At 52.0% G+C, this 20490-nt stretch overlaps 9 protein-coding genes across 9 annotated transcripts; 7 read left to right on the top strand and 2 right to left on the bottom strand.

Moving 5' to 3' along the window:
* Nucleotides 1-236: 236 nt before the first annotated feature.
* UBC9 (E2 SUMO-conjugating protein UBC9) lies at nt 237-968 on the top strand (the record flags this gene model as incomplete). The annotated part of the gene is made up of 4 exons (XM_041691064.1): nt 237-271; nt 351-511; nt 575-598; nt 715-968. The coding sequence occupies 4 exons, from the start codon at nt 237-239 to the stop codon at nt 966-968; spliced, it is 474 nt and encodes a 157-aa protein (XP_041544587.1).
* Nucleotides 969-2779: 1811 nt separating this feature from the next.
* ASN1 (asparagine synthetase) lies at nt 2780-4045 on the top strand (the record flags this gene model as incomplete). Its single annotated transcript, XM_041691063.1, has 1 exon — nt 2780-4045. One exon carries the CDS (start codon nt 2780-2782, stop codon nt 4043-4045), a length of 1266 nt encoding a protein of 421 aa, XP_041544586.1.
* Nucleotides 4046-5261: 1216 nt separating this feature from the next.
* AKAW2_51164A (porin) lies at nt 5262-6620 on the top strand (the record flags this gene model as incomplete). The annotated part of the gene is made up of 6 exons (XM_041691062.1): nt 5262-5309; nt 5399-5432; nt 5525-5613; nt 5687-5717; nt 5916-6418; nt 6471-6620. 6 exons carry the CDS (start codon nt 5262-5264, stop codon nt 6618-6620), a joined length of 855 nt encoding a protein of 284 aa, XP_041544585.1.
* A 454-nt stretch (nt 6621-7074) lies between these two features.
* AKAW2_51163S (DnaJ domain protein) lies at nt 7075-8045 on the bottom strand (the record flags this gene model as incomplete). The annotated part of the gene is made up of 2 exons (XM_041691061.1): nt 7075-7774; nt 7834-8045. 2 exons carry the CDS (start codon nt 8043-8045, stop codon nt 7075-7077), a joined length of 912 nt encoding a protein of 303 aa, XP_041544584.1.
* A 921-nt stretch (nt 8046-8966) lies between these two features.
* MAP2 (methionine aminopeptidase 2) lies at nt 8967-10698 on the top strand (the record flags this gene model as incomplete). Its single annotated transcript, XM_041691060.1, has 7 exons — nt 8967-9006; nt 9101-9235; nt 9318-9913; nt 9972-10235; nt 10290-10451; nt 10500-10586; nt 10642-10698. 7 exons carry the CDS (start codon nt 8967-8969, stop codon nt 10696-10698), a joined length of 1341 nt encoding a protein of 446 aa, XP_041544583.1.
* Nucleotides 10699-11056: 358 nt separating this feature from the next.
* Nucleotides 11057-12474, top strand: AKAW2_51161A (sphingolipid delta(4)-desaturase family protein; the record flags this gene model as incomplete). Its single annotated transcript, XM_041691059.1, has 3 exons — nt 11057-11275; nt 11344-11622; nt 11704-12474. The coding sequence occupies 3 exons, from the start codon at nt 11057-11059 to the stop codon at nt 12472-12474; spliced, it is 1269 nt and encodes a 422-aa protein (XP_041544582.1).
* Nucleotides 12475-13507: 1033 nt separating this feature from the next.
* On the bottom strand, nt 13508-14749 carry SCS2 (putative integral ER membrane protein Scs2; the record flags this gene model as incomplete). Its single annotated transcript, XM_041691058.1, has 7 exons — nt 13508-13951; nt 14018-14122; nt 14177-14292; nt 14354-14412; nt 14482-14504; nt 14570-14640; nt 14710-14749. 7 exons carry the CDS (start codon nt 14747-14749, stop codon nt 13508-13510), a joined length of 858 nt encoding a protein of 285 aa, XP_041544581.1.
* Nucleotides 14750-16739: 1990 nt separating this feature from the next.
* Nucleotides 16740-17779, top strand: AKAW2_51159A (uncharacterized protein; the record flags this gene model as incomplete). The annotated part of the gene is made up of 3 exons (XM_041691057.1): nt 16740-16824; nt 16890-17221; nt 17273-17779. The coding sequence occupies 3 exons, from the start codon at nt 16740-16742 to the stop codon at nt 17777-17779; spliced, it is 924 nt and encodes a 307-aa protein (XP_041544580.1).
* A 466-nt stretch (nt 17780-18245) lies between these two features.
* RAD52 (RAD52 DNA repair protein RADC) lies at nt 18246-20263 on the top strand (the record flags this gene model as incomplete). Its single annotated transcript, XM_041691055.1, has 5 exons — nt 18246-18253; nt 18322-18709; nt 18774-18953; nt 19003-19177; nt 19230-20263. The coding sequence occupies 5 exons, from the start codon at nt 18246-18248 to the stop codon at nt 20261-20263; spliced, it is 1785 nt and encodes a 594-aa protein (XP_041544579.1).
* Nucleotides 20264-20490: the final 227 nt, after the last annotated feature.

The following is a 20490-nucleotide window of genomic DNA, read 5'->3' as shown; positions in this document are numbered from 1 at the left end:
ATCAAACCCAGCGATGAGCAGCTGCACGCCCAAGACAGTGTTACTTCGTCTGCGCATTCACGGCCGACCTTAATTTGCCTACCTCACTATCATTTAAATCCCCTCTGACCTCGTTCCTCCCGCCTCGCTTTCTTCTCTTCTTCCCCTCTCCCTCCCAACCCTCTCAACCCTCTCGCCGTCATCCCAACCTTCTTCGGTTCCAGCCCACCTACGTACTCCGAAACCGCATCCCCAAAATGTCGCTTTGCCAGAACCGTCTCACGGAGGAGAGGTATGTGACTGACAACCACCACATATACATATTGTGGCGTGTATTTTCTCGAACTAACCCCAAACGCGACCATCTACAGAAAGCAGTGGCGTCGAGACCACCCTTTTGGCTTCTACGCAAAGCCGCATCGGACTCCTCAAGGAACACTTGACCTCAAACGATGGGAGTGCGGTATCCCCGGCAAGGCGCAAACACTCTGGGAAGGTGGACTTTTCAAGCTTGACGTTACCTTTCCTGATGGTGAGTGAAGCTTATCGACTGGTGCTCTATGCGACAAACCTGCTAACCCGCATTCTATCGCAGAATACCCCACTAAGCCGCCGAAGTGTAGGGTCCCATCTCTCCCGTACCATCCCCAACGCCACTCGTCCGCGCTGTTTGAAAGGTTTCGTCTATAGCACTTTTCGCGCAACAAGCTAACTAGAGTATTCGCAATTTAACAGGCAAATTCGTGCCTCCGCTTTTCCACCCTAACGTCTATCCCTCTGGCACCGTGTGTCTCTCGATCTTGAACGAGGAGGAGGCGTGGAAGCCCGCAATCACAATCAAGCAGATTCTCCTGGGTATTCAGGACCTGCTAGACGACCCCAACCCGGAGTCACCAGCCCAGGCTGAGGCATACAACCTGTTTAAGAAAGACCGCCCAGCGTACGAGAAGCGAGTTAAACAGGTCGTGAGGGAGAACCCGGCCCTTTAAAGAACGCCCCACGACGGCATGACAATTTATTATTCCACCACAAAGCTACTCTTCCGCCCGTCGTGTGTCTATTTCCGTCCCCCCAACTTCACCCTAGTTCTGCGAATATGACGGCGGGTATGGCGGCTTAAGAGACTTAGACCAGGTGTTCCCACGTGGGGTAGAAGGACGGGAAGCTTTCCAAGAGGGAGAGCGCAGATAACACCCGCTTGGGATTTCATAATCATTCTCAGCGCGCCATTGCAGTCAAACAGGTTCTGAAATGCCGCATGGGCGCAGGTGTGTCTTAACCATTCTCTTGTCTTGGAAGTGTGGAATACTTGGGTTTTCTTCTTAGCGAGCAGCGTGGCGTACATAGAACTGACAAAACGGGGCGGTTCGGGACGGCGTTTGACACTATCTTAATGCGATTTATCTAGCTTATGTCCCTTCATACTCTTTGGGATTCTCGCATACTTCTATCTATGTCTACCATGGGGGGCGGTTGCATGCTGGTGACCGATTTTCGGATGATCATACCATAGATAGACGGCTTGTGCCCCCTGGGTGGGGGGAGGGTCCTCTCTAATCGACTCCAACTCAGTTTTCTCCAATCTGTCATCCTTAGTGCGTAAAAGTAAAACAAGTTCCAGAAAGATCAAAAATCTGGAGAAAGTACTCTAGTAGAATATAAAATGTGGGGGATGTGCAGACAGTTGAAGGAAAATGGGACACCAACAACGTTGGAACCAAGAGGAACCCGACCCAACCTGTCAGGGCACAACCAATAAGGATGACATAGATAGAAAGAAAGAAAAGTAACCGTCACAGCGACAATTCAGTTTTCTGCGTAGGAAAATTAGCGGCTATCTTATCGGAAGTGAGTCACTGAGATTTGTGGCCGAAATCGCCCCTCGGGTTCCGCCCCGCCGCCGCGAACGGGTGTGTCGCTTTTCCAATCCATATTTAAGATTTCCCGCTTCATCTCTCTCTCTTTCCCCTCGTTCTCCTATCTTTCGATTAGTCAATTGCTTCCCTTTTGCTCTCTACCTGAGTCGGTTCATCAATTGAATTGTAGTCAGCATGTGTGGTATCTTCGCGTGTCATCAGTATGTGGGCTAACCCTGGAATCTTTCTTCTCTCTCCCCTCTCTCTCTCTTTCAAAGTCTTTGATTTCTTTGGCGGGCCCCGCGCCACTATCGCTCTCCGTTTTTGAGTCACACTCTCTGATCTGAACTGCCATAGTCACCCCGATGTGCAAAAATTCAAGCCTACGGCCCTGCGCATGGCCAAGGCGTAAGTATTCCTGGTTCACTTTTGATGGTGAATGTGGTGCTGATTGTTGTTGAACAGTTTGCGCCACCGTGGTCCCGATTGGAGTGAGTCATAAGCCTTTTATTTGGCAAGCGTGCTGGTGGACATTATTCTGACTTGTGTCTAGGTGGAAGCTGGATGTCTGAGAAGACTAGTGAGTTGAGCAGCTTCGTGGGCTCGAAGAAGGTGGTGACTAATTGATTGGCAGTCCTCGCGCACGAGCGTCTGTGTATCGTCGGTGTTGGTATGTGATGCTTTACCCCCGCCGCGGATCGTTTTGATAATCATACTAACGTGGTTTTTTTGCAGACTCCGGTGCCCAGCCCCTTGTCAACGACGATGGCTCCCTTGCCCTGGCCGTCAACGGCGAGATCTATAACCACCGTATCCTCCGGAAGAACTTGAAGACCAAGTATGAGTTCAAGACGCATTCCGACTGTGAGGTCGTCATTCCTCTGGTATGTGCAAAGGATATTTTCTGGTGTGTATCTGTATAGGGTTGCTGATGGGTTTAGTACATGGAACACGGCCTTGACGCCCCCAAGCACCTGGATGGCATGTTTTCCTGGGTTCTCTACGACAAGAACCAGGACAGGGTTGTCGCCGCTCGTGATCCCATCGGTATCACCAGCTTTTACATTGGCTGGTCCTCTGAGACCCCTGGAGCCGTTTACTTCGCTTCCGAGCTGAAGTCTCTCCACCCGGTTTGCGACAAGATCCAGGCTTTCCCTCCCGGCCACATCTTCGACTCCAAGACCGGCTCTTTCACTCGCTACTTCGAGCCGACCTGGTGGGACCCCACCAACGTTCCCTCCGCCCCTGTTGACTACAAGGTCATCCGCGCTTCTCTCGAGAAGTCGGTTCGCAAGCGTCTGATGGCTGAGGTTCCTTATGGTGTCTTGCTCTCCGGTGGTCTCGACTCCAGCTTGGTCGCCTCCATCGCTCAGCGGGAGACCCTGCGTATGCAGGAGGCCGCCAAGGCTGCCCAGGCCCAGGGTGCTGAGCTGAACGAGTTGGTCGGCATTGACGACTCCAACGATCTGTCCACCGTCACCACCTTCCAGCAGCTGCACTCCTTCTCCATTGGTCTGCCTGGTGCCCCCGACACCGAGGCCGCCCTCAAGGTGGCTAAGTTCCTCGGAACCAAGCACCATGCTTTCACTTTCACCGTTGAGGACGGTCTCAACGCCCTCTCCGACGTCATCTACCACCTGGAAACTTACGATGTCACCACCATCCGTGCCTCCACCCCCATGTACCTGCTCAGCCGTAAGATCAAGGCTATGGGTGTCAAGATGGTTCTCAGTGGTGAGGGTAGTGACGAGATTTTCGGTGGATACCTTTACTTCCACGCTGCTCCCGACCGTGAGGAGTTCCACAAGGAGACTGTCCGCCGTGTCAAGAACCTGCACTTGGCGGATTGCCTGAGAGCCAACAAGTCCACCTCTGCCTGGGGTCTGGAAGCCCGTGTTCCCTTCCTGGACAAGGAATTCCTTGAGACCTGCATGGGTGTTGAACCTTCCGAGAAGATGATCACCAAGGAGCGTATCGAGAAGTACATCCTGCGCAAGGCCTTCGACACCACCGACGAGCCCGACGTCAAGCCCTACCTGCCCGACAACATTCTCTGGCGCCAGAAGGAGCAGTTCAGTGACGGTGTCGGCTACAGCTGGATCGATGCCCTCAAGGACCAGGCTGAGGTGCACGTCACCGACGAGATGATGAAGAACCCCAAGCCCGAGTGGGGTAGCGACATTCCCGACACCAAGGAAGCGTATGTTTAGAGTTTTGTGTCATTGTATTGCCGAAGACAGGGACTGACATTCTCTTAGCTACTGGTACCGCACGATGTTCGACGAACTCTTCCCGGCTTCTTGTGCCGGCACTGTTGAGCGTTGGGTACCGACCTGGTCCAAGCAGACCGACCCGAGTGGCAGGTAAGCATATGATGCATCAGAACGCAGAAGTAAACAGACAGCTGATATATTCGACCTTCTTTAGAGCTATTGCGACTCACAACGCCAAGTACGAAAACGCCGTTTAAATGTCTGGGTAATGAATATTGCGTGTCTTAACTTCTTGCGGAGAGTTTGGGTATAGAACCATGTATAGATGATTTACCAGGGATACTCATTGGGACGCAAAAAAAAGCGAATTTCAATTAGATGCGTCGGGATCACCGCGTATTGGCCTTTCCTTTTCTTTCATCTATGATGTCTTCTTCCACTACTGGTGTTGTGTGTGTTCGATCGGCAAGATTTGTAAGAATTGTAGGAATGGTTGAGAGTAGTTCGGGCGAGGTTACCACACCGGCGGATTATGAGTCAAGCGCGGATGGTGCTGATCAGGAGGGACATGCGTTGTCACGGTCATACGAACCCCATGTGGTTGGGCTGGGTTCCATGGTAGGTCCATGCATGCTGTCCCGATGGGGATGCGTGACAGGCATGCAGGATGATACAATTGCTATGTTTCTGAGAAGTGGTCAATTTCATAACATAATAGTAGTTAATTTTTTTTTTTATTTTTTTTATTTTTTTTTTCGTTTTTCAAGTTATTGAGAGAAGCTAAAGGAGACCATTATACTTTGTTTTCTCATCTTCAGGACGAACGGAAGCCGAGGATAAGCAAGCAACTAACTACAAAGTAACTAGTTAGTGTTAGTAGTAGTAGTAGTCGTCGAAACACGGCGGGCTGAACTCTCGGGAAACCTTGGAAAGGTTGACTCGCAATTCAGGCGCGGAATCTCAGCCGCCAGGCATCGACATCACGGGACTTAGCGGCTTCTACCGGCAACCGAGCACCGACCAATCAGGGTGGGGGGTTACTCCCGTGGCTTCCCCATTGTTTGGCGACTCAACTTCGACCTTCTTTCCTGCCCGGTTTCCCCATCGTTTCCCTTTCCCTTTCCTTCTCCCCTCATCATCTTCAGCCTTTCCACTCTATCCTCTCTTATCTCCTTCTGACGTTTTCGTCATCTCCTATACCACCTCATTCACAATGTCTGCTCCTGCTGCTTTCTCCGACATCGCCAAGGCGGCCAACGATGTATGCTGCCCTCAACACCTTTGAAAATTGTTACCTTGGAAGAACAGCTTCCCGGGAAGGGATTTTCGTGCTAATCCTCTGCACAACAGCTCCTGAACAAGGACTTCTACCACAACAGCGCCGGTGAGTTCCCTCCCAATTCCTGCGCCCCTGAATTGGGTTGTTTGCTTTTTCTCTTTTTGCGCGCGACTCGGCTGACTCAAGTGTTACTCTAGCCAACCTCGAGGTTAAGTCCAAGGCTCCCAATGGCGTCACCTTCAACGTGAAGGGCAAGTCTGCCCACGAGGGTCCCATTGCTGGCTCCGTAAGTTCACCACCCCATTGGGCGTCCTTCCATTGAACTATGGATCATAATGCTAACCATCATCCTGTTATAGCTCGAGGCCAAGTACGTTGACCAGCCCACTGGTAAAGGCCCCCGGAAACGCAAAAAACAATGCGAACATCCCTTGCGCACACCACCCGTCCCTTCGTCCCCAGCAGTGCTTGAGGATAGGTTCACGTTCATGTTTGCGTGCAGCCATGCCCCATCCCAGCGCTTCTTCCTTCACTTCATGTCCAGGATTGTGGAACATGCAGGAATGCTAATTATCCGTCCCCACCCAGGCCTTACCCTCACCCAGGCTTGGACCACTGCCAACGCCCTCGACACCAAGCTCGAGCTCGACAACAACATCGCCAAGGGTCTCAAGGCTGAGATCCTGACCCAGTACCTCCCTGCCAAGCAGTCCAAGGGTGCTAAGCTCAACCTCTACTTCAAGCAGCCCAACCTGCACGCCCGTGCCTTCTTCGACCTCCTCAACGGCCCCTCCGCCAACTTCGACGCTGTTCTCGGCCACGAGGGCTTCCTCGTCGGTGCTGAGGGTGGCTACGACGTCCAGAAGGCCGCCATCACCAAGTACTCCGCTGCCGTTGGCTACAGCGTTCCCCAGTACTCCGCTGCCATCACCGCTGGCAACAACCTGACCGTCTTCTCCGCCAGCTACTACCACCGCGTCAACGCTCAGGTTGAGGCTGGTGCTAAGGCTACCTGGGACTCCAAGACCGGCAACTCCGTCGGCCTTGAGGTTGCCAGCAAGTACCGCCTTGACCCCTCTTCCTTCGCCAAGGTATGCAACTTTTTCAGATCTCATAGATCATCGTTAACCCCCTTCTCTACAGGCCAAGATCAACGACCGTGGTGTTGCCGCTCTGGCCTACAACGTTCTCCTCCGCCCTGGTGTTACCCTCGGCCTTGGTGCTTCCTTCGATACCCAGAACCTGAACCAGGCTGCCCACAAGGTTGGCGCCAGCTTCACCTTCGAGGCTTAGATGAATTTTCCTTATTTTCAGCACCCGCCCATGCCTAGTCCTTTGTGCTCCGATACTGCCTGATAGAGTAGATTTTGGAAGTCATTGAGATTATCGATTGATTCCTGGTTGTCTCTCGTCCGGCTGTTGGTATACGCGGGATAGGAGTTGGGAGTGGGCGCGGGGTTGTTATATGGATGTTTAGATAATAATCATGTATCACACCCTTTCAACGATAGTGTATATCAATCAAGCCTATATTTCCTTGTTCCAAGCCAAGCCCGTCTATAGTATATACATGTGGACTCTCCGCAGAGTCGCGGGTATAGAACCAGCTATATCCGAATGCATGCCGAATTGAACCTCCCAAGCAAGTCCTGCGCCAGATGAATGTCTATGAACCAGCCAGTTGCCCCCAATATACAGAACCAACCCAACCCACCAGGAAGAGTACTGACCACACCCTAAACCCCGATCAACCCTCCTTCCTCCCCACCGACTTAGTAGACTTCGTCTGCCCACCGGCCCGATCACCGTTCCACACCCCCGTCATAGCGCCCGCCCCCATCAATATCCCACAGACCACAATAAACCTAACAGCCATGGCCCCAGGACTCCCAAGATACTTATCATTAATGTGTGACGCCCCAGCCATCTCCCTCGACCTCCGCTCCTGCCTCCTCTCATCCTCTCTTGTCTGCGTCCTATAATGCCCCTTTGCATTAAAATGCCACACCGTATTCCGATGAATAAATGACGTCGGATCGTCCTCTGCTGTCCCCTTCGCACTACCACCACCACCACCTTCTCCACCAGCCCGCCTCCCTGTCCCTCCATACCCCCCATGCGCATAGAAACTCGGCGGCGGCCCACGAAACTGACCCCGACGTTTACTTAATCCGCTGGCGGGTCGCGACCCCGCGTACGACGCTCCCTTCGTGTGCAGGTTCGCGCTGTAGCTGCTGTAGCTGCCCATGGGGTGTTGGCCTGGCGTTGCCGTGCTGTGGGTCGAGGATGCATGGATGTGGATGTGGTGGTCGCGGTCGTAGATACTGCGTTTCGTGGCGTTGCTGAGGGTGTTGTAGGCGCTGGAGATTTGGGCGAATCGGTTGGAGGCGCTGGGGTCGTCACGGTTGCGGTCTGGGTGATGTTGGAGGGAGAGGGCGTAGAATTTCCTGGGAATTGGTTTAGTTGAAGGTGAGGAGGGAGGGGATGGGATTGGGGGGAAGGTTACTTTTTGATCTCGGCTTGGGTGGCGGTTGGCGGAACGTCGAGGATTTCGTAGTAGGTTGGTTCGCGTGCGGAGGGGGAGTAATGGGGGGTGGATGAGGTGAATGTTCGGATTGAGTGGTGATGGTGGTGGATTGGTTTGGTGTAGGGCGTGCTGGTGATGGTGGTCTGTCGGAGGCGGGTGGCCGTGGGCCCCCGGAGACGAGGAAAGGTCATCTTTCTTTTTGAGGGTTGTGTTGTGTTGTGTTGGTTATGAGGGATGGTGGGTTACATTAGGTTGAGGATGAGGGTTAGGAGGGAATGGCAGAGGGCGCGATTGAATGGAGGGAGAGTTGGAGATTGTAACTTATCGGTGCTGGGTCGGGATAAGATGAGAGAAGGAAATCCGCCGCTCTTCGGAAGGCGGAGCTGCGTCATCGGTCGGGTTTATCTGATCTGATCTGGTGGTGGATCTTGCTTTCTACGGAGTACTTCGTAGATATACTTTGTGCTACGTTGTATTTGGTGTTATGCTTGGGTGTAGATTGTGTATCTTGATCTTGGGATATTTTTGAAGAGATCTATGAATTGATTTTATTGTTTTTCCTCCTATTGTTTCTCTTGTTCTGGGGTACTGGTGATGTATGATGTGCATGTATGGATGTAGGCCCATTTATGGTGATTCTAGATGCTGTCGCATGACATTGTCACTTTATCCTTTTTATTAGACCATTATGTATCTTCGATGCATACTATTCCTCTTTATTATTCTCTAATCAATGTCAATGGTCTAGTCAGGCAGGTTTCTGCAGGCTTCAGACGCACGCGACCATTTGCAATGTTAGCGTACACTGATACCTACACATATAGATATCTCTTTGTGTATAGTTGGTAGTAATTAGTATGGTCAATGCATTCAATTTGTACATGCAGGTTGTACCTGACCTAAAGCTTCTTCACAACATTAATCTAGACAATCAACTAGGGCTCCAATACTAATTCACCAGTTGGCGCCGGGGAACCCTGAAAACAGCCAAAAGGCAACCTTCAGGCTTGGCATTGACCGTCTTTTCCCCGACGGTTGCCGCTTTGCCCTCATTTTTCTTTCCCCTCCATCAGCCCACCACCAATCCATCCCGGTTTGCCCAGCTTTTCAACATGGCTGCCCAGGCTAGCGAGAAGCTGCAGAAGCTCGACCGTAAGTCACTGAACGACTCCCGTTGCTGATCTCCGAACCCTCCTCTGCCATCCGTTTGCAGTAAGCTGATAAGATTTCCCCGCTCGCTCTCTAGTCAACGGTCAAAGCGGCGACGCGAAGGCGGACGCCCCTGCCGCTGGTCAAGCACAAGCCGGAGAGGCGGAGGACGACTCCGACGATGATGAAGTAGAGGATGGAAATGCTGCCGGCGAGGGTGCAGCCAGCGGAGGTGCGCTTTCTCTCCACAAATACCAACCCCTCGGGCCAATTCCAGAATTCTCCCCGCACTGACCAAATCCGCGGATGTGCAGCCGCCAAGAAAAAGAAGAAGCGCAAGTCCAAGAAGAAGAAGAAGGGAGGCGCCAAGGTCCAGTCCTCTCCTCCGCGCGTTCCCCTGTCGACTCTGTTCGCCGGCAAGGAATATCCCGAGGGTGAGATCGTCGAGTACCAGAATGAGAATTCGTACCGCACCACCAACGAGGAGAAGCGCTACCTCGACCGCATGAAGAATGACTTCCTGCAGGAGTACCGACAGGCCGCTGAGGTGCACCGTCAGGTTCGTCAGTATGCGCAGAAGACCATCAAGCCCGGTCAGACCCTCACGGAGATTGCGGAGGGCATTGAAGAATCCGTCCGTGCCTTGACTGGTCACCAGGGTCTTGAGGAAGGTGATAACCTCAAGGGTGGTATGGGTTTCCCCTGTGGTCTCAGTATTAACCACTGCGCTGCCCACTACACCCCCAACGCTGGCAACAAGATGGTGTTGCAGCAGGGTGATGTCATGAAGGTCGATTTCGGTGCCCACATCAACGGCCGTATCGTCGACAGTGCTTTCACCGTGGCCTTTGACCCGGTGTATGACCCTCTCTTGGCCGCCGTTAAGGATGCTACCAACACTGGTATCCGCGTATGTCTACAGTCTCTATCCTAGGACCGGGTGTCTGGTTACTAACAGCTTGATGTAGGAAGCGGGTATCGACGTCCGCATGAGCGACATCGGTGCCGCCGTCCAGGAAGCCATGGAGAGTTACGAAGTTGAAATCAACGGGACCATGTATCCCGTCAAGTGTATCCGGAACCTCAACGGTCACAACATTGACCAGCACATCATCCACGGTGGCAAGAGTGTTCCCATTGTCAAGGGTGGCGACCAGACCAAGATGGAGGAGGGTGAAGTGTTTGCCATTGAGACCTTCGGTAGTACCGGAAAGGGTTACGTGAGAGAGGATGTAAGTTGTCACATTAATAGGCTAGAATTTATTCATTTGCTAACTGATCCGAAGATGGAAACCTCTCACTACGCTCTGATCCCTGATCACAGTCAGGTTCCTCTGCGTCTCTCTTCGGCGAAGAACTTGTTGAACGTCATCAACAAGAACTTCGGTACTCTTCCCTTCTGTCGCCGTTACCTTGACCGGTTGGGCCAGGATAAGTACCTCCTTGGGGTGAGTGATCCCTCTGCTTCGTAATGTGTCAATGCTAATCTGGTGCAGTTGAACAACCTGGTCTCGTCCGGAATTGTCCAGGACTACCCGCCTCTTTGCGATATCAAGGGCTCCTACACTGCCCAGTATGAACATGTACGTCTTTCTGCATCTCTCACGATCTATAGGCATACAGCTAACCAGATGACAGACGATTGTCCTTCGACCCAATGTAAAGGAAGTCATCAGTCGCGGCGACGACTACTAGGTTGAACTATCTTTGGTCGAGGGTTCAGGGATTGTACCATTCCAATTAGCCTTATTTGAAACGAACCAAGTATATGAAATGCATGTTAACTATTGACCAATGATGCCGATGATTATGTATAACTGTTCACCGAGTAATAAAAAGCGTAGATGAAATCGGACCATCCGTGGACCCGGGTAGCCCCACGTGGAAAGCATCCGCTCCGAAACTCACGTTGTTCTGTTCCTTGCGCTCTCCCATCAGCCCATTTCTCTCCCACACTCTCTTCTTCCTCCTTCCTACTCTTATTTCGCCGTCATCTATGGCGTAAATTGCCACCTGGAAAGTCTGTCATTCTCACCCCTACTCGTCCCTCGCTATGTCTTCGTCCGTCGTCGAAGCCACCGCGGATGCTTCACCGCATCTCCGCGTGTCCGCATCCAAGGGCCAGGCTGCGCAAGCTACTCCCGATAAAACAGAGCCTTCAACCAGAATCGACCCTCCAGAAACCTCCGCTGTCGATGATCACTTCTTTTGGACATACACAGAGGAGCCGCATCGCTCCAGGCGACAAGCCATCATCAAAGCGCACCCGGAGGTATGCATATACTTCTCCGTGGCCTTTTCCGCCAAATAATCATTTATTGACATCTGTTCTTCCTTCAGGTCACCAAGCTCTGCGGACCAGAGCCCTTGACCAAATATGTCGTTCTGGGCGTCGTCTCTCTCCAGGTCCTCTGCGCCTACCTACTCCGCAACACCTCCATGCTCGACTGGAAATTTCTCGCAACTGCATATGTGATCGGAGCCACCTCGAACCAGAACCTCTTCCTCGCCATCCACGAGATCTCCCACAACCTCGCCTTCCGGTCTGCCATGGCCAACCGTCTGCTGGCCATCTTCGCCAACATCCCAATCGGTTTGCCCTACAGTGCTGCGTTCCGGGTACGTCGGACCACCGAAGTCCAGAAGAAGCATATGAAACAAGTATACAAGAAGCTAAAGCTAACTTCTCCCGCTTCACAGCCCTACCATCTCACCCACCACAAGTCCCTCGGCGTCGCCGGCCTAGACACCGACCTTCCCACCGCCGTCGAAGCCTTCCTCCTTGACTCCATCCTCGGAAAGGCCTTCTTCTGCACCTTCCAGATCCTCTTCTACGCCGTCCGCCCCATGTTCATCTACAGCCCTCCATTCACCTCCATCCACGTCCTGAACCTGATCACCCAGCTCACCTTCGACTACGCCCTGACCAAGTTCTGCGGCGGCTCCCTCCAACCACTCTTCTACCTCCTCCTGAGCTCCTTCCTCGCCGGCTCTCTCCACCCCTGCGCCGGCCACTTCATCGCAGAGCACTACTTCTTCTCCCAAGTTGGCCACGGCACCGAATCCATCCAAGAGCAAAAGAATAACCAAAAGAAGTCTCACCCTCTAGACTCTCTTCCCCCACCGGAAACCTACTCCTACTACGGCCCCCTCAACTTCTTCACCTACAACGTGGGCCTACATAACGAGCACCACGACTTCCCCGCTATCCCCTGGACAAGACTGTACGAGCTCCACCGCATCGCTAGCGAATTCTATGAACCCCTCCCCTGCCATCACAGCTGGGTGTGGGTGATCTGGACGTTCATTCTGGATAAGAACGTCGGCATGTGGTGTCGGGTTAAGCGTGCACAGGGCGGTCGTGTCGTCGGTGGTGGGGGCGGACGCGCAGGTGAAAGCATCTCGGCTTCGTCGGCTGGTCCGGAGGGGGAATCGGGAGATGGGTGGAAGGAGAGTGAGATTCAGAATTGACTTGGATCATCATCTGTTTTTTTCTCTACTACATGTTGTATGTATCATGTGTACCGTCCACACGGTACCCTTTCTCTGTTTTGTTTTGATGACCTGTGACATACTATACTAGAGATGATATCCCATGGCTTTGTTGTTTCCATGATGAACTAACTGACTGCATGGTGCTGGTACCTGATGTCGATTATATGCTGGGATTGACCGACTGATTTTATTTACATGACATGATGTCATCTGTCCATCTACCTACTTATCTTACAAAGCACATGTGACAGAGTTGAGTATGGTTTAGATTGTGTATAGTTACTCTAGCAGTATGGGAAAATCAATTATTATTTATTGTGTTTTCATCGCTGAGACAACTTTTTCCGACATACAAGTACAAAAAAACGAGCAATGCAATAGACATTTCAATGGCATCATCATGATTAGCTTTACTGCCTGACTGACTGAAACTATGGACGCGTGCATTCGTCTAAACGGTTATGTCGCTGGGAACACAAGACTGGGCAAGAAGACTTGGAAAAGGAAGACAAGAGAATAATAAAGGAGGAGGAGAAACGCTGGGATAGAGTCAGGGGTTAAGGCATCCGACCAATTGGAAAGTTGCAAGGGCAGAGAAGATGGGCCCACGCATGGTCATTCCATGGAACGGACAGAACCGCCCCTGCCTACCCATCTACTGCATCATCTCATCACAGCCGCCGGGAGCAATTTTCGGACACTGGGGTAAAGGTTATGGTAATAAAAAATGGAAAGGAAAAGAAAAAAGAAAAGAAAAGAAAATGTCAAGTGAAAGGCCGTACCGAGGTGCCAGATAAGCCAGCTGTGAACGGAGCGGCGAAATGATAAAATAGTAGGTATCACATGGACACCATCATTGCCGATGTCGACAAAGCGGTTGAAGGAAATTGGACACTCCAGAAGAGAATACAGTTGGTTGATAGAAGCGGATGGCGGGTAAAAGATGCTAAGAAAAAAGAAGAGCAAGCGAGCGCGGAGCACAAAGAAGACGACTCAAAAGACTGAGAAATTAAAAGAAGAAGTATGCGATCAGGAAGCTGAGGAGGCACAAGCCAGCGACCATCTGCACTGGCACGCCTGCCTCGGCAGATTGCGGCTGTTGCTGCACCAATGGCGCCGGCGCCTTTTCGGTTTCACCTCCGATCTTCCGCTGCCTCAGGCCCTGATCTGCCAACTTCTCCTTCAGCGCCAAAATCTGAGCATTAGCCTCGGACAATTGGGCTTTCAGGTCATCGCTTGAACTTGCTGCCCCGCCCATCATGGCCGACTTTGTAGACGTGGCTGGGCTCTCAGTAATCGCTTGTGGGGTCGACACTTCCCGCTTGGGCTTATCGCTGAAATCTGGCGGTGGGATCGGTGACGTGTCGTTAGCGCTTTTAGCAACTGCTGCAGCAGGTGTCTGGAAGTTCGCATTAGGAGAGGTGTAGGCTGGGGGTTCTTCTTCCGGCATAGTCTGAATGAAACAATTAGTTATCCGATGGCTGGAGAACCGAAAAGGGGTCGGTGAGGGGTTACTTACGCCATTCGTTTCGGTGACTTGTTCGGCAGCTGAGGAATCATCTGCAGGCAGCCAGTTCACACGGATCTTGCGTTCTTGAAGCGAAGCCTTGGAAGATTTCTCGAACTATGGGTTATGTTAGATCGCAACCGGTGGGGATCACCATGAAATCAGACTTACAATCGAAGTAACATTGGCGAACTCCATATCGCGAGTGACGGCAACAGTCTGGACTAGGAACTTGTCCTTGCACTTGGCATCATCTGCAGGTTCTTCCTTCATGGCCTGGAGAAGGACTATCAAGACCGTCAGCCATTGCGCAACAGCAGCAATCCAACGAAACACCGTTAAACCGACCTTGAACGTCGACATTCTTTCCAGGGTCTATCCGGCCCGAGTTCGGACGAACACAATAACTATTCCACGTTAGACCGTTGTTACAACGATACTAGTATGTCGAGTGACGAAGGGGTGTGGCCACGTACTGTTTAGGGGCAGTCGTTTTGACCTGGAGGGAAAGTCGTTGTTAGTTAAGGCAGTCCAAAGATGTTCAGGGAAGTCGACATAGCGAACCTTGAAGACCACGGGCTCAGCGTTATCATTCTTCAAATGCAAGATCTGGCACACCTCACGATCGAAGGGGCCTGGGGATTTAGTCAGCTTCGGATACTTTCAGGAGGGCAGTATATAGATAGATTCAGGACACCACGTACGCTTGAATCCCAACTCGGGGGGCTCGAGAATAATAGACATGTTGGATAGAGGGTGAAGAGTATGTCACACAGGAAGGAAAGGGATGCGCGGGTGAAGTAGTGTACAGAAGATGGTCCCAGCAGTGCGGGAGAGGGTGGCCCTTAGAAAGTTAGATTGAGAGTGCGCCGAGGAAGGAGGATCAGTCGCAAGGGAAGACAGCAGCAGGACCCGCCGAAGAAATAGATACCTAACGAAGACTGGATGATAAGGAGGGAACTCGGTCAGAAGTAGTCAACGACAAAGTGGATGCCAACCACGAGGCAGAATGATTAACTGTTCAGGCGCAACTCTCCGTTTCGGGGGGAGCGAGACGGAATCCAGTTGGTCTCGCCGTCGCAACTGCTGGTTGGACCGGGGTGCTGACTCAGCTACGGCCACGGGGGCACTGGTCAGGTGATGTCATCACGGGGTCTGGCAATGGCCGTTTGAGCCTCGTTTCAAGCCAGCAAAGTACCTGCAGGAAGTGCAGGCAATCTGCATCCTCTCCATTTCTGCTCGCTGTCTTCAGAAACCAGAGATGGGCTACTGCCGAACAACGCTCACTGCGGTCGCTGTCGGCTTCCATTGTCTAGACTCCATCCACTCCATTTGCTCCGTACCTTATTTACTACGGAGTACTCCTGTCGGTTCTGGGTCCTGACTCGGGATCCACTATAATGACATCGTCTAAAAATAATCAATCAAATGGTTCGAGCTAAGTGTCCACTATCTCTAGAGATGGGCGGATGTCTTGCATACCATTAGCCTTCTTCTCTTTTTAGTTTGAAACGGAGATTTTCCAGTTGTCACTTTGCAATAGGGTGATTCCCTCTTTCCAAACACTTTGCCAGCTGGTCAATCTTGAATCACGACGCTATTCAGTGACTCAATACGAGGCTATCTTGTCAGTTCGTTTACTGTACAGCTCTATCCAGGCACGCCGTCACACCGAACTTTTGAAGATTAGCAGATTTCATGGGTACCAAACTCAAATGCTGAAGTGGGCTCTAATGCCAACAGTGATCCTCGATCCGGGGCGCCCTATGCGCTTACTTTCCAGGATTTGCGCCAATCGTGCTGAACAGCTGTTGTTCGCCAGACACCATGCAACCAACAAGCCATAGGTACCCAATCTCCCAGATTGGTTTATGACGGCTGTCAGGCGCCAATATCACACATCTTCCGGAATCCATTGGTCGATCTAACTTATACTGTCTGCTCTATTGTTTCTCGGGGTCTGTTGAGGCATTTTCAGAGTCTCATCATAGATCGGCTCTGTCGGTAATCTAGCAAAGCTGAATGGCAGCTAACCACAGCTGCTTCTTGATCACTGGCAATGAATCGTTTGAGATGACGGGCGAATGAGTATTTTACGAATTCTGCACGATCTGGAATCAGACGCGACTCCAGTAGCTAGGTTTTTAAGGGGCGTTTTGTGTTATTGTAGCTTAACATAGGCACTGTAAAAGTACGACGGTCTTCATATTGATCCTGAATTGTATAATTATTTCTTTGCGAGTAGTGTCCTGGGTGCGATTTGCTATCTTGTTCCAGCCCGCACGCGCTCGATTTTAGGACCTTGGGCATAATATCAATCCTGAACTGGATTCAAAAATGTTCACAGACAGTGACTGGAAAAAGAGAAACATGTAGACCTTCTCCAGCTGTATGAGCTCCAGAGAAAGGCTGGAAAGGTCCAGAACATTGGTGTACCTGATGCCGCTTGGGGGCGGCGCCTATCTGGGCGGCGGGACATTCCGCAGCCAGCCATCTATCACTCAGCTCAAGCTATCGATACGTCACCCGCAAGCCCAGCTCTTCCCAACGCTCAAACATTTCCCCACTCTATCGTCGCTTTCTCAAGGCGCCATATTTGACTATAGTTTTCATCAGCACCGGGCGATACCATATTTCCAACTCGACCTGTCGGTTACCGAGCAAAGACGAGCCCTTTACCCCGCTTTTGAGACTTTACCACCTTACCCCCTCCGAACTCACAGCCAGTGTCACCATGGCCTCCTCCGATCTGGACCAGCTCATTGAGATGGGCTTTGACAAGGAAAGATCGGAAATTGCAGTGAAGAAGGGCAACGGCAGTATGTTACTCTCAAGCCCAGCTACAGTGTGTCGACCGCTGACAGTCTTCTGTAACGCTTTGCAGTTCAAGGTGCTCTCGAATGGCTGGAAGCAAACCAGGATAAGTCACTGGAGGAAATTAAAGAAGAGGAGAGCGAGGAGGGCCCTGCACTTCAGCCGGGAGAGGAAGCTCGCAGCTTGGTGTGCAACGAGTGTGGCAAGAAGTTCCGGAGCCATGCACAGGCCGAGTTTCACGCGTCTAAGTCCCAACACGTTGACTTCTCCGAATCGACCGAAGAGCTTGCTCCTTTGACTGAAGACCAAAAGAAGGCAAGGCTCGAGGAGCTTAGACAGAAACTAGCGGAAAAGCGGGCGGGGCAGTCAGAGCAGGACAAGATTGACAAGAAGAGGAATGAGGTACGGATGGTTTCGACTACGATTGGAATTTAATTGCTAATCCTATCCCAGGAAATCCGCAGGAAGGCTACCAAGGATTCCCAGGACGTTAAAGAAGAACTCCAGCGAAAGCAAGCGCTGAAAGAAGCTGAACAGAAGAAGAAGGAGAAGCTAGCAGACATCGAGGCCAAGAAACGCGTCAAGGCTAGAATTGAAGCTGACAAGGAAGAGCGGCGCCTGCGGGCTGAACGAGAGAGGGCTGAACGTGCCGGTGTAGCACCCCCTGCTCAGCCTGCACCAGCCCCGGCGGCCACCACGTCTGGTCCCGTTGCCTCGAAGCCCGCTTCGGCCTACACGGAAACCCGCTTGAGATTCCAGACATCGAAGGGAAATATCATGAAGACTCTCCCAGTGACTACCACGCTCTTTGAGGTCGCAGCAGCTCTGCAGCGGGAGGACGGAATAGAAGTACACAGCTTTGCGCAGAACTTTCCCCGGAAGGTCTTCGATGCGGAGTATTTCGGCGAGTCCCTGAAGGACCTGGGCCTGATCCCTAGCGCAAGTCTTGTTGTCCAGTGATTGCGCCTATATGGTGCTTTTTGGCGGAGCCAATCGAGAGCTTCAATGACGATATCCAACAAATCACCAAATAAGTGGCGATGAGGTTCGTAATGATTTTGTTTATGCCTTAAAAGCAAGGCTCGCATGAAGAATGTTATAGAATGCCAGCATCGCATTGGCACAGCACGGAAGCTGAGAAGTGACCGAAATAACGATAAGCATAAATCTAGCTTAGAATTTACCTTATCGATTCTGGACCTCTTAACTCCTGTTCATCAATTTTAGTAGATTAGGCAGTCATTCCATGAGCGATACATTACAGGCAGCTATATCATCACGTGATGACGTGATAAGGCGTGTCGGCATCGATCACGCGTCGACACGCCTAGAGCTAGCATGTTTGCTTGTCATTCACTGATTAACTGTCCCACTGGTGGCTTTCAATGACCGCCCAGTTTGTTAAGACACTATCTTTACTATAATAATGCCCGCGTAAGTAAATTCGGTGGCCCCGTTTCCTCTCCTCCCTCATTCGCCCCAAAGGTTAACCGCGTCTCTAGTGTTGGCGACCAGCACCGAGGGAATCCAGCGTCCATCATGATGCCCAACTCCACTGGAGCGATCACCACGAATCCATTCGAAGAGCCACAGCGACGAATTAACGAGTACACTGCCCAGGAAATCGCGACTTTGCAAGCTCGTCTCGATAAGAAGCTCGGTCCCGAATACATCTCTTCCAGGCCTGGGGCTGCCGGCCAGAGAGTACACTACCTGTCGGCCGATAAATGCATCAACCTAGCAAACGAAGTTTTCGGGTTCAATGGCTGGTCAAGCTCAATTCAGAATATTCAGATCGATTTCGTCGAGGAGAGCCCGAATACTGGGAAGATCAGCCTGGGTCTATCTGTCATTGTGAGGGTGACTCTGAAAGACGGCACATATCACGAGGTAGGCATCACTGTGTTGAAGCGAGCTTGTCTAGACCTTGACGCTAAGTCTCGAGTGGTACTAGGATATCGGTTACGGTCACATCGAAAACTGTAAAGGAAAGGCTGCTGCTTTCGAGAAGGCTAAGAAAGAGGGGACAACCGATGCTCTAAAGCGGGCTCTGAGGAACTTCGGCAATGTCCTGGGCAACTGTGTCTACGATAAGGACTATGTCTCGAAGGTCACCAAAGTAAAGACTGTACCGGTATGTGGCCATTCTGCGGGCACTCGATTCACGACGACTGACTCTCTAGGCTAAATGGGATGTCGACGAATTGCACCGTCACCCAGACTTCGTTCCCAGGAAAGAGCCCGTAAAACCAAAGCCCAGTCCCGAGGACGATGATCTGCCACCTCGGCCAACGGACGTTGGCAAAAACAGTAGCCTCGACGACTCAATGGCATTTGATGGTGACGGGGAGTTCGGAAGTAAGTACAATGGCATGTCACGATCGCTTACAACTGCTAACCCTCTCCTTAGGTGACCTATTCGATGAAGCCGACTTTGGGGTAGGCGGATCTGGCAACCCAGACGAGGTAGTACTAGGACCAGAAACACAGAAGCAACCACCGACGCCTCTGAACGGGCCCAACGTACCTCGACAGCCATTCAATAACAACGCTCGTGCACCAATGAGGCCCAACCCAGCCATGGTAACGCCATCCAAGCCAGAACGACCCTTCAACCCAGCACCCGGTGCCAGACAAAATCCCGCTCCTCAGCCCTTTAACAGCAGACTCAACCCTCCCGCAGCCCAAAATCAGCCCGCACCTCAACGACAATCCATGCCTCCTCAAGCTCCCCAGCAAAACCTCCCCAACAACCGGATGGTCCCACCAGCACAAGCAGCCGCTGCCGCATCAAACACAAGTGGTGCCGTGCCCATCAAACGTGAATTCGGGGCACCCACCACCAACGAACCCCCCAAACCCCAAGACACACTTCCCGGCACGCCCTCCGCATCATTCTTCTCAGCTCGCGCAGTCGACCTCCTCCGCGATAACCCTAACGGGATCCCATCCGGAGCCCCAGTCTTCGACCCCCACGCGGAGAGTCCCTCCATCCGCAAGACCGCAGGAATCGACCACAACAAGAGCCTTCCAGTCTCCAGACCCATGCTCGCCGGAACCGGTGCCGCCTCCCCAGCAACAAACAACACCCGGGACTTCGTCAACCCCTCCCAAGATATGAACCGCAGGATCGGTGCCCCGGGCATGAACAGCCCCATGAGCAGACCTATGACCACATCATCTTACCGGCCCTTGACACGGCCCAACATTAATGCGCCAGGCGCAGCTGCGGCCGCCAATCGTGCATCTACACCGGGTCTTGCACCGCAGAACATGAACGGAAAACGACCCCCCTTGTCTGATGTGACGAATGCCTCGAACCCTAGTGGCGGCAGCGGGCCTGCTCCACCGGTAGGCGTTGAGAACGACCCGAAACGACCTAAGATTACCCCCGGTGGTGCTGCTGCGCCAGCGCCGCCGCAACAGCCGCAGCAGCAGCAGTGATGATATGCTGCTATATTACAATATCATTTATGATAAGGTCTAGTCTCGGTATTCTTGCAATGCGTTATACCTATTCAAAGGCACGGCGTTCATGGATGGGGAATGGAATGGATATTGGCGGGATGGTATGGATGTTGTATCTTTTGACATAAGATAGCTAAGCTAGCTTATATCAAAGTTCTTGACCATTTTCTTCTACTTCTATAGTGATGCGAAGATTACCTAAA

Source organism: Aspergillus luchuensis, chromosome 5 (genome assembly GCF_016861625.1).
Source record: "Aspergillus luchuensis IFO 4308 DNA, chromosome 5, nearly complete sequence".
Classification (NCBI taxonomy): Eukaryota; Fungi; Ascomycota; class Eurotiomycetes; order Eurotiales; family Aspergillaceae; genus Aspergillus; species Aspergillus luchuensis.
The sequence above is the reverse complement of the archived record's forward strand: the minus strand, read 5'-3'. Positions and strand labels throughout refer to the sequence as shown.